General features: G+C 50.7%; 1 protein-coding gene across 3 annotated transcripts in view; it reads left to right on the top strand.

The window, feature by feature from the left end:
* Nucleotides 1-9422: 9422 nt before the first annotated feature.
* Nucleotides 9423-12647, top strand: part of adcy8 (adenylate cyclase 8 (brain)) — a 40438-nt gene continuing 37213 nt past the window's right edge. For all 3 annotated transcript variants that reach the window (XM_037457899.2, XM_037457898.2, XM_037457897.2), the window contains exon 1: nt 9423-10958. In XM_037457899.2, coding sequence (XP_037313796.2) covers nt 10098-10958 — 861 coding nt within the window. In that variant the 5' untranslated portion in view covers nt 9423-10097. The remainder of the gene's footprint in view (nt 10959-12647) is intronic.

The following is a 12647-nucleotide window of genomic DNA, read 5'->3' as shown; positions in this document are numbered from 1 at the left end:
TGCATCCCGTCCAGAGGAGTTATTAAGCACACAAGTGGTATGAAGCACCCCCCCCCCTCCCAATCCTTATCACAGGCATCAGACAACCTTCTGAATGTGCGTTTCTATCTATCTGTGAGATTTAAAAGAGGAAAAGTCGGGGTTGCCATGGTTACGTGGGAGGGAAGGCTGCCCTGGCCGTTCCGTGTTAGAGGCTTTTTGGAGATGAAGACCACCGGAGCGATCTGAAGCCCTTCCGGCTCCTCGCCGTGTCAATTCGGCTAAAAGCCTCCAAATCCCGCCGCCATTAGCAAAGCGCTCTGAGTGATTCAGGGAGACGTCTCCTCATTGTCACCTGGGGATCTACTACATCAAATCTGGAGGCTGTGAAGTTTAATCCTTGAGGTTACAACACCCTTCTGTGGTGGAAAAGAGGGTGAATCCTCTTCTTGGGGTGATGCAGGAGGAGATGAGACACATTTGAGGCCAACGTCACAATTTGGGGTAAAAATCAATGGATGGTTCCATTCTGGCTTCATGTGGTTGTTGAATGTCTGATTTTACATAAAACAGTTTGGTTTCTCCCAAATACGTATAACTCACCTTTTGGTATGAGTATTGTTCCTGTAGGTAGGTGGTGGGGCGGGGGGGTGGGGGGGGGTAACTGGGGTGTGAAACAGAATTACAGGATCAGTTCTGCTAAAGCATCAATCAGGATAAATGATTCTATTTGAAGAAGAAATATCCTCCAATATTAAAAGTGGTTTTATCGCTTATGTAAAAAAGTCCAACATCCTCCAAACCTGAAATGAATCAATGGAGTTAGGTTTCTCATATTCGAGGTTCCTATGTAGGTGTCGGCTATAGATGATGGAGTATGGTCTTCTGTACTTCTGTAGGAAGTGTTCTACACAGTTGTCCGGAGACGGTACTTCCAGGTGTGACCTTGGTGTGTGTGTGTGTGTGTGTGTGTGTGTGCACACAATGACACTCAGATCCCATTGATACCACCAAAATATAAAGTCCATGTTTAACATATTGCTGCCTCAGATCAGTTCAGATAACACGGCACCTTCACCCCGGAGGCCGGTGTTCAGCATCAACATTATTCACCTTATTTAACTTAAGAATACGACATCATCGTAAATCTCAACAAGCTGTTCCTTGAGAGGAAGTTTATTTTGAAAGGACGCCGTTCATGTGCAGCTGAACTTGCTTGTTGTTGCTTCTTTGGTTGAAGGTCTTTTTCTCACTGCGTCTCTCCGCTCCGTCAGGTGGTGGAGGAGAGATTTTGACTTAGTCATATGTACAACAGCCACATGAAACCCCCCCCCCCCCCCCCCCCCCCGGACAGCCTCTCATCTGCCTCATTGTCTCTCGTTAATTGCGGCCTCGGCCTCCTCGCGGTTCCGGAAGCGGTGCTTTGGCGTCTCAGCTGTCGGTTTAATGACAGAGCCCCCCCCCCCCTCACCCCCATCACCCCCCCCCCTCACACAAACACCCTCGCCCCGACCTGTCAGACAACAGCAAAGCGATGCCGAGGGGAGGGGGGCGCTGATCCAACCGTAATGTTCACTGTCAACCAGCAAGTTGAGGTTCATTTTCAGTTTTTACATTTAAGTTGTAAAACTTAACTGAGAAAGAATCTGCTGCACAAGAAAAGATTGTGAAATCGACTCATCGTGTGAAACCAGACTGCTGCTTGCTTTTAAAGACCCCTCAGTGTTCATGGAGGGTGTCACACACACACACACACACACACACACACATCAGAAGCTCCTCTGAATTGAGAAAGGCTCATTTAAGCCTTCTTTGATCTACTTTAACGTGTGTGTTCTTACTTTAATCTGTAAACCTTTAATTGTTTTTTTTCAACGTTTGTAAGAAAATGTTTGAAAGACAAAATAAACATGAATGTGTAACACGATGATATTTGTTTTTAGATAATAGATGGTGCACCTGAGAAGATGAATGAGGGTGAACCGTCATTAGAGGGTGAACGCTAGAGCCCGCCCACAGCGACTGACTGACAGGTGACCGGTGGGAAGTGGAAACGCAGCAGGAGGAAGCAATGAGTGGAAGTGAGCGGTTCCATTAGAAGCTCTGAGCCCAGTGATGGAGGTGGGACTCCATTATGTGATGATTTACTGTAGGGGGGGGGGGCTCGTCACTCCTGAGGGACCCCGGGTCACACACAGACCTGCAAAAGAATGTCTCTCCAACCATCCATCAAGCAGACAAAGGACGGGCTGCGTCTGCAGGGATCATCACGGCTGCTGATTAAGGCGGCGACTCCACGCCAAAACCCGGCGAGGAACCGAGCTGAGCGCAGCAGATTAGGAGTCATAGAGACTGGAGGAACGGGGAGGAGGGGGGTGGGGGGGGGGGCAAAGAGAGTCCTCTGGATGACTCATCCCCTCCGGCTGCCTCTCACACAGCGCGCCAGCACAGGCTCAAGCTGCCGCGTTCTCCTCAAACCCCACCGTGACGTCACCGAGGAGCTCTCTGCTTCCTGTTCACAGGTTTAAACTCTTCCGCCCCTTTGTTTCAGCACAGTTCGGTTTACTGAGGGACTGCATTTATAAACGTTCACATCTCAAGCCGCTGGGACTTCCATCAGGAGATGTTGAAGGTTTTGGGCGGCGGGCGAAGCTGGACACTCACATCCAGAACCATAGCGTGGTTCTAAAAAGCCTTTAGATCACAATGTTAAAACAGTAACGCTGACTATTAACAACTCCGCCTCATAGAAATGATGTTCATAAGCAGTTTTGTAGCTTCGCTGATAAAGTTGTTCAGAGGAAACTTCATCTGACATCCGATGAAGATGTTCTCCACTATCTCCATCCAAAACCGACCATCACAGCAGTAGACGTCTATGAGGAAATGACTCTGCTTCTCTCTTGATTTATTCCCTCAGTAAACATTGTAAACTTGAGTTTATGGTCTCAGTCTCTAGTTTCAATGCAACATGATGTTCATTTAGTAAATTATGGTCCATGTGGAGTCATTTAGATGATTGAGAGAGGGATGCTTAGGGCGGGACTCCTTCTACTTCCAAGTATGGTACCTGGTTCATTGGTTGGAAACAGAACGGATGCCGTCGGCGTTAATCGCGAGATGGAGACGTGGAATCTCCAAACCTTGGCTGAAGGTGAACACTGGATTCATCTTCCAACCGGCTGATAGAGTCACTGAAGCCTCCTTCATGGGCCTCCATATGTGACGTAAGATGTTTGAAGGCTTTCCTTCGCATTAACTTTGGTCCTAAATAAAACTGATTGCATTTTGGCTCAGATGAATCTGGAAGACCTCAGATGTTTAAAAGATTGTTGGCGCTTCTGTCGACCAAATCAGAGCCACCTACTGTTCAAACTCATTGAGTAAAGAAAATTAAAACAGACCTGCATTCATACTGAGCCAAAGGCATGGCTGGAATAACCCACTTCCTGGAGCTAGGGGAAAAAACAGGGCTTCTGTAATGCAATCATTAGTGTGGCACACAATGCTTTATTGTTCATTTCCCATCATGCACCACAACCCATAGCCAGGAAAGACACAGTTCGTCCAAGTATTGGAATGCTGAAGCTACACAAGGATGCGTAGTCGTGTGTGAGTTCACCTGCAAAATGTTCACGTGGGGCTTCGATCCACAAGGGTTCCCCTCGGAGGGCTTCGTTGGTCGGAACCCGTTGCCCCATGCGACTGGTAGAACATGTGCTGTTGTCATGGAAACGCCCCGTCGACTGCACGCCTGTGGGCTGGATCAAGGCTCGTTGTTAGCATACCTGCGTTAGCATACCAGGTTGGACACGCACAGGACTTTCACCCAGGAGTCCTGCATCAAATCAACAGGATGCCACTTCCCTGCTCATGTAAACGAGTAAACTAAGCAGGATACTCTTTATTGTACCTTCTTTTAGGGGATTCATTTGCTAACTAGGACCAGACACGAAGTTCCACTGGACTGGTGGCGCTAGATGAGCTTCATTCCATGTTAATCCGCCCATTTCTTTCCCCTCATAACTCTGCATGCAGGCTGTCTTCTCCAGGTGAACAACTGCTGCAGCTCGTGACCTCAGCGCGTCTCTGCGCCCGCATCCCCCCCCCCGCTGGAGCTCAGGTTTACACACAAACGCGGCTCGTCACACGTGTCACACGCCTCCGGCCTGCTGATGGCGCCGTTTGGCTCGGCGAGGTGTGAGGAGCAGGTGAGCTGCTGCGGGAGGATAAAAACCGCAGCAGATTTCTCTCCTACTGGCAGAAAGACGGCTTAGAGAATCGACCTTCATCGAGCGATACGCTTCTCTTCATTTCAACCTGATGGGTTCAGACGACGTGGATGCACCTGAGATTATGTTGATCCCAATATCAGGCAAATCCCAATGCCTGTGTTTCAGTGAGTGGTGGATGCCGTGGGTGCCTCTCCTGCTGGATGCACACTGCAAACGCCACGACTGCCACTTCCTTTGAGGCTGAATCGTGGTTTTTCTGCCGCTGAAGCCGAGGAAATGAGAGAACGAGGCGTAATGGCTGCCTGTTGGCTCCGAACCTGGAGGTTTGATGTTCAAAGCTCCTTCAGACCGACTGTCACAAACAATCGGCCCGAGATTTATTATTCAACCCTTCAAATAAACCTCGCACATCATCGCTGGAAGTATGTATGTATGGTTAATATTACAAAATGTAGTTTGTGCAGAATAACAGTTATGATACATCTGTAAAAAATAAGAATAAATGTTTTATTTTAATACAATGGAATCTTTGTATCTAACATGTTGTATAAAAAATGGAGGATTAATTTTCCATTTACATTTTTTACAACCTTTACTTACGGCCTCTTACCTCCTGCTCGGTGTTCCTCTGTTTTATATCTTTAAATGTAACCCAGTCTGCTACAAAGTAAACGACATTACAAACAGGAAGTGCATCCAGGTTGCTTCGCTCGTCCTCCGTATCTGTCGATCCTCTGGCTGATGAACGCTGGTTTGGTCCTCGCTTCATCCTCAGTCGCTGCGACCTTCATCGGAAATAGTTCTGGTTCGACCCAGATTTAAAGTTGGTCAACTGGGCTCGGAAGCCAAATGAAGACTCCTTTTATTTATTTAGTTGTGTGCACATGCAGAGTCAGACTGGGTTTATCAGACTGCTTCCTTACTGCGCCCTCTGGTCCGCAGCACCAAGGAGAGTTTATCTGAGTAATTATTAACCTTTATTTAACTACAGGAGGCTTTTACACTCATTTTCCACCATCTCCCTCCTTGAGTCCTACATTAGCACCGGGCAGCAGGCCAGAACATCTCAGTTTGCTCCTATTGGAGCCCAATGAAAGGGAATGAGCTGCAGACTGAAGAGATGAATTATCAATGCCCTCCAATCACAGACGAGGAGGGGTAACGTAATGTAAATAATAATATAATGATAACAACATAGTCACATGTCACACAAACACCGGCCTCCTCGGACAAAGTGCTGTGTTTGGTCATAGCAACAATATCATGCAAAAAGCTGCGGTACGTCTACTACGTCACCAAATTACGGTACGTCTACTACGCCACTACGCTACGATCTGTCTACTACGTCACCAAGCTACAGTATGTCTACTACAACACCAAGCTACGGTACGTCTACTACGTCACCAAGCTACAGTATGTCTACCACGTCACCAAGCTAAGATCTGTCTACCACGTCACCAAGCTACAGTATGTCTACTACGTCAACGAGTTATGTTACGTCTACTATGTTACTAAGCTATGGTACGTCTACTACGTCAGCGAGTTATGGTACGTCTACTACGTCACTACGCTGCGGTACTTCTACTACGACACCAAGCTACGGTACGTCTACTACGTCACCAAGCTACGGTACGTCGACTACGTCACCAAACTACGATCTGTCTACTACGTCATCAAGCTACGGTACGTCTACTACGTCAACGAGTTATGGTACGTCTACTACGTCACCAAGCTACGGTACGTCTACTACGTCAACGAGTTATGGTACGTCTACTACGTCACCAAGCTACGGTACGTCTACTACGTCATCAAGCTGCAGTCTGTCTACTACGTCAACGAGTTATGGTACGTCTACTACGTCACCAAGCTACGGTACGTCTACTACGTCAACGCAAAGCTACGGCGCATCTACTACGTCACCAAGTTATGCTACCGATACCGGTCCGAGGGCCATTTTGGTACCGTGCCGCACCAGATAATTTTCGTCATCTGACTTTTTTTCTGAAAAATGTTTCATTCACGTTTACATTTGTCCAGTCCTCGCTGCGCACGGCAGTTCCGTCCACCGGTGGACAAAGAGAGCACACAACTACAACCCCCCCCCCCCCTCAAGATGCTACGTCACCTGACTGCTGTTCTTTTGCTCCCGTCATAACTACTGAGAGCCTCGACGAGGTGTGCGGGAGAAAAGGCCCTTTTCCTGTGTAACAAACACATTCATTAGTGACTCATGGGGATTTTGGTGGGTCTCGTTCATTGATTTCAATGCGGGTCTTCCAGTTGCCAATCATCCCAGTAAGCCCCCCCCCCCGCTGCCATTGCTGCCGTTCATTGTTCCCGTTATGTGGAGCTGCTCCAGATGACGTCATCACTACCGTCTGTCTCTCTGCTGCCTCGGACTCACACCCGATCACAGAAACATCACATTCCCTCACGGCGCCCACGGGGGACGCACTGCGACTGAAACCAGGCCCTTTTGTTTTAACACACGCGCTTTAGTAGCAGCGCGTCACTACAGGAATGTGTGTGTTGGGAGCAAATAGAAATGATACATATGAAGAATAAATTAAGTGCAATCAGCACAAAAACGAATTCATCCCAATAATAAAAGCTCAAAGGTGTTTTCCTCCGCCCTGAGCCGGAGACAAAAGGTCCCCTGAGCTCCACAAAAGGAGAAACAGGCCGTAAGCAGAATCACAGTCAGACAAAGAAACAAAGCTCCGACTACCGGCCGAGCTAAATGAGACAATCAAAGTGCTGGAGAGCCGGTCGGTGAACTGAGAGCATCCGGGGGGGGGGGGATCTCATGATCTAATGAAACAGAGGTGAGCAACAAAACAAAAGCATGCAGGTAAAGCCTGGGAGGGTGAACAGAAACATCATCACATTAAGGGGTTTTCTGATGAGAGAGGAAGTGATGATGAGACGAATTAATCCCAGAGTCAGTTCTAAATGTGATGGGTGTAATATATGAAATATATGGTGTGACTCAAAAGATTCCACATATCTGGAACTTCAACTTATGATCTATATACAGTATATAAAATAAACAACACACAACAGCCAAGGATGAAAAGACAGAAACAGGGTCCAAAATATCTTGCGTGGGGGAGGGAGGGGGGGGGTGTGACCTCCAGCGGAGACAAATAATGAGCGATAAAACACCTTCCATGTCCCGCTGCTGATTCAAGGTAAGAACCCACTTCATGCGGTCAGGTGACGTCTGTCCCCGTCCTTCAGTCTCCTGTCACCTCACTGAAACCTCCACCCGGGGATCGATGAGCCGTCAGCGAGGGGGCTCCTGGGGGCTCCTGGGGGCCGTGGCATCTCGGCACTGATGATAATATGTGCAGGTTTTAATGTGGAAGAGGCGAAGTGGACGAACGACATTACATTCAAATCAGCTGGTGATTTTCATGAGTCATTACGGCAAATTAAGCCTCACAATTGGCTCGATTAAGTTAGATAAGTAGCAGGCAGTTTATGTTATGTTATTAAATGTTTATTAAATGTGGAAAGAACAATGAGAAATCCATATCTTGAACTTTCGGAACGCGATACATCGTTATTTCCCCTCCGAATATCATGTGAACAACTGCTTGGTCTCCAGGATCAATACTTCAGATACTTAAGATCACCGTGACGACGGGCTCAGTGATGCAATCAAACTCACTTATTGTCTCAGGTCACTGGTTTATTGTTAAACAGAATAGAACCCATCTAAAGAGCAGCTGGAGACCTTGTCCCCCCCCCCCAGGACCCAACCACATTTCCCCCTTCGATCGGTAGTGACCCACCGAGGACGAATGAAGTGGTCTCTCACTGGGGGGCTCGGTACTGACTGGCTCTTCCTGGGGGGCTCGTAGCGTTCAGTTGGCGAAAGAGAGTTCAGTAATTCTCCTTCGGTGGGAATCAACAGAAAGAAAAGCTGGAGACACAGCAGACAGAAATAAGGAGGTAAAAATAGACGGAATAGCAATGAGGCAACTTTCCCCCGGAGCGAGGGTGTCGAAGCAGGGGGGGAGGGGGGGCGGGGGGGGGCTTCTCCTCATGAGGGGCTCTTGCAGCTCCTCGTAGTTTAGTAGATTTGACCCAATCTGTTCCCAACCCCTTCTTCATGGTCTGTTTGACACTAAATGGACCATCATTCACTAAATAAACATCATGCTGCATTGAAGAAGACTTGAAACTAGAGACTGAGACCATAAACTCATGTTTACAATGTTTACTGAGGGAATAAATCAAGAGAGAAGTAGAGTCATTTCCTCATAGACGTCTATGGGAGCAGAGGAGTCGCCCCCTGCTGGTCACTACACAGAAGTAGAGTCATTTCCTCATAGACGTCTATGGGAGCAGAGGAGTCGCCCCCTGCTGGTCACTACACAGAAGTAGAGTCATTTCCTCATAGACGTCTATGGGAGCAGAGGAGTCGCCCCCTGCTGGTCACTACACAGAAGTAGAGTCATGTCCTCATAGACGTCTATGGGAGCAGAGGAGTCGCCCCCTGCTGGTCACTACACAGAAGTAGAGTCATTTCCTCATAGACGTCTATGGGAGCGGAGGAGTCGCCCCCTGCTGGTCACTAGACAGAAGTAGAGTCATTTCCTCATAGACGTCTATGGGAGCAGAGGAGTCGCCCCCTGCTGGTCACTACACAGAAGTAGAGTCATTTCCTCATAGACGTCTATGGGAGCAGAGGAGTCGCCCCCTGGAGGTCAGTACACAGAATGCAGCTTTAACACATGATGCATCTGAAATAATATGTTTTGTATTTCCAGGTGGCACAAATCCACCAACAGCTGATAACAGTGTTGTTATTCCTGGGTCTTCACGCAGACAGGAGGAGTAGCAGGAGTGGGATGAGGAGGAGGAGGGCAGGAGAAGGAGGAAAATGGAGCAGGAACAGAGGAGGCAGAAGAGGGCAGGAAGGAAGGAAGGAAGAAAGGATGAGGAGGAACATTAGTAGGGAGGTAAGAGGAGGAGGATGAGGAGGAGAAGAGGGGGGGAGAAGTAGGAGGCAGAATAAAATAAGAGGAGGAGCAGGAAGAAAGAAGGAGAAGGCTCTGTTATTTCTTTCTGGGAAACAGCCGCTTCTCCTCACGCAGTGTCAGATAACGGAGGGGGGGTTGTGACGGAGCCCCCCCCCCCCCTCCTCTGCCCCCACCCTCCTCCCTCCCTTCCTCGAGTCAGGTGTTGCATTCAAGCGCGAGCCCACTCGTGTGGATGGAGAGGCGCGAGGAGGTTGATCCGGACCGCGAGCCTCTTGAACAACAAGTTGACCGATTTTGAATTCCTCCTGGCACGAGACCGCGTCTCACCTGCTGACGTCACCGGATTTATCGTTTTTTTAATGGAATTCAGTTTTTTTCAAGAACGGTTCAGTAAAACGGGAATTAACGTGATTTTTTTATGTTTTTTCTGCCTAAAATGAAAATCAAGTGAACGGACCGAGCTGCGCCGCCGACGTTACGTTTAAAGATCAAAAGACACCGCGTGCACCTCCCCCCCCCCCCCCCACCAGCCGCCTGGTTGTTGTTGTTCTCGCGCACCCCCGTGGCACCGCGCGGCACCCTGATGGTGCTCGCGGTTCACGCACGGTGTCTCGAGCGGCAGCTTGGACCCGCCACGCGGAGATGAAGATGAGATGAACATGGTGAAGATGATGATGATGATGGCACGCGGTTAATCACGTGCCGTTTCTCCGGTGGAATACCTCGCGTGACGATGACCTCCAGCCGCGCGCTTTCGCCCCGCGCCGCGCCCCCGGTTCGATGCGCGCGGTGAGGATATCTCTGAGATAACTCACGCCCGGTAGACGGGGAGGGCGTGGGGGGGAACCGACACAAACCGACAGAGACAAGCACGCGCCGACGGCACGCGGCCATGGAGCTGTCCGAGGTGCGCTGCTCCAGCGCGAGCGAGGAGCTTTACACCGTCGGCAGCGCGCGACCCAAACGGCTGCTGTGGCAGCACGCCGTGCGGCACATAACCGAGCAGCGGTTCATTCACGAGCAGGGCGGCGGGGGGGCGGGGGAGGGCGGACCGGACGAGCCCGACGACCCGGACCGGGACGCGCGGAAGCAGTCCGCGGGGCGCGCGTCCGTGGGAGACCGGCACAACAACGGCGGCACCAAGGTGTTCCCGGAGCGCGCCAGCAGCGACCTGGGCTTCCTGCAGATCGACTGCGCGCCGAGCGACTCCGACTTCTTCCTGAACCGGGGCCACACGTACCGGGGGGTCATCTTCCCCACGCTGCGCAACGCCTTCAAGTCCCGCGACCTGGAGCGGCTCTACCAGCGCTACTTCCTGGGCCAGAGGCGCAAGTCCGTGGTGGTGATGAACCTGCTGGACGTGGTGACCAAGATCACCCTGCTGGTGCTGCACCTCACCCTGGCCTCCTCCCCGATGGACCCCGTCAAGGGGACGCTGCTGGGCTTCTTCACGTGCGTCGAGGTGATCATCTGTGCCTTGGTCGTGGTGCGGAAGGACACCACGTCGCACAGCTACCTGCAGTACAGCGGCGTGGTCACCTGGGTGGCCATGGCCACGCAGATCCTGGCGGCCGGGCTGGGCTACGGGCTGCTGGGGGACGGGGTGGGCTACGTGCTCTTCACGCTGTTCGCCACCTACAGCATGCTGCCGCTGCCGCTCACCTGGGCCATCCTGGCCGGCCTGTTCACCTCGGGGCTCCACATCCTGGTCCAGATGGTCATCTCCCGGAACACTCAGCTCTTCACCAACCAGGTGAGCCCCCCCCCCCCCCCCCACACACACACACACACGCCTGCGCTCCTTAATCCTCCTCTTCTCATTATCTCGTTCCCGTCCCCCCCCCCCCCCTCCACTCTCCTCTTCTCCATAATCTTCCAAATCCTCCTCCTTCCCATCGTTGTCCCCATTCTCGTCAGCACCTTCTCTTTTCTTCTTCTTCTCTCCTTTCCTTGTGACCTCTCCATCGTTCTTCCCCCTTTTATCTCTCTCCCTCCTCTCTCTTCTCATCTCCTGCTTTCTTGATTTCTATTCAGTCCTCCTCTCCTTCCCTAACTGCCCCCCCCCCTCTGTCTCTTAATTGCACCTCTTTCATCCTCTGCCTTAAACTTTTAATCTGTTATCTCCTTTGGGAATCCCAAATCCACTCGCTTCCTCTCTTTCTCAATTTCCAGCTTCATCCCGTTTCTTCCCTGCTGATGACCTCCTCTTCCTCTTCCTCCTTGCTTACCCTGTACCTCCTCCTAATTCTCTTACCCTGACCTCCTCTTCCTCCTTCCTGTGCCTCCCCCTAATTCTCCCTCCTCTCTCCTGTGCTCTTTGGTCTTGCGTCTCCTCGGTGGGTTTCTCCTGGTCCGTGTTCTCCAGCAGACTCTCTGGATCCCGTTTACTGAAACTCTTTTTTTCACATTCCTCCTCAGACTCATGTCTCATATCAATTTTTTCCGATCATAGAAATCCAAACTGAGGTCAGTTTATTGATCCGACCTTCCGTTTATCGGCTGGTGCTCCTCACTGCTCCTCACACCCGGGTGATGAAAAAAGTCCAGTTTGGGCCGCTGAGCGTTCAGCACCGGGAGCTGTCCAACATACACACACACACACACACACGCACACACACACACACACACACACACACACACACACACACACACACACACACACAGATATACATGTGAGAATAAATATTAAATATGGGATGAACAGAGGATTTTCTAGCTTTCCCTGATTCGTCCCCGCGGCCTCTCAGAGGAAAGGTCGAAGGTCGCGGGCGGCGCCGCGTAGCGCTGAGTGACGACTTGGTTTTTATGACTTGTTTACCCGGATCAATAAAAACCGCTGACATGTGACGGTGACTCAGCTGAAAGCTTTTCCTTCCCTCTCGACGCTCGGTGAGGCCTCCGTGAGCCTCGTAACCCGAAGGCCGTGCAGCAGCGCTGCCACGTGCCACGTGCCACGTGCCATGTGCCATGTGCCGCGTGCCGCGTGCCACGTCGACGCCACACAGGGGACAAGCTCAAGTTAAAGTGCACCTTTGGTTTTGTGTCTCTGGTAACATTATCTTACATAAAGGGGTTTACACCTGTAGAATGAAATGTCACTGATCAAAAATCACAATTGGGAGCTTCTTTTTGGGGACTTTTTCCCACCGAAGTGCAGGTGTCTCGCGGTGTGTTTAAGGACCGTGGGAACAATGAAAATGATGCACTCAAATGTCTACGAGTGATAAATCAGCTTCCACTCGACGTTGATCCGTTGTGGTTCGTGTGCTTATTCTAAATTCCAGCCCTGTGGTGTGGGGGGGGGGGGGATTATTGGTATTAGTTGATCTGATAAATGCTCTGACAGCAGCGACTGACACATTCTGTCTTCGTTGCTGCGGTGACACGCGAGGCCGGTTGCGTGCCGCTTGATGGAGTGTGCGGTGGTGGTGGGGGGGGGGGG

Source organism: Pungitius pungitius, chromosome 15 (genome assembly GCF_949316345.1).
Source record: "Pungitius pungitius chromosome 15, fPunPun2.1, whole genome shotgun sequence".
Classification (NCBI taxonomy): Eukaryota; Metazoa; Chordata; class Actinopteri; order Perciformes; family Gasterosteidae; genus Pungitius; species Pungitius pungitius.
The sequence above is the reverse complement of the archived record's forward strand: the minus strand, read 5'-3'. Positions and strand labels throughout refer to the sequence as shown.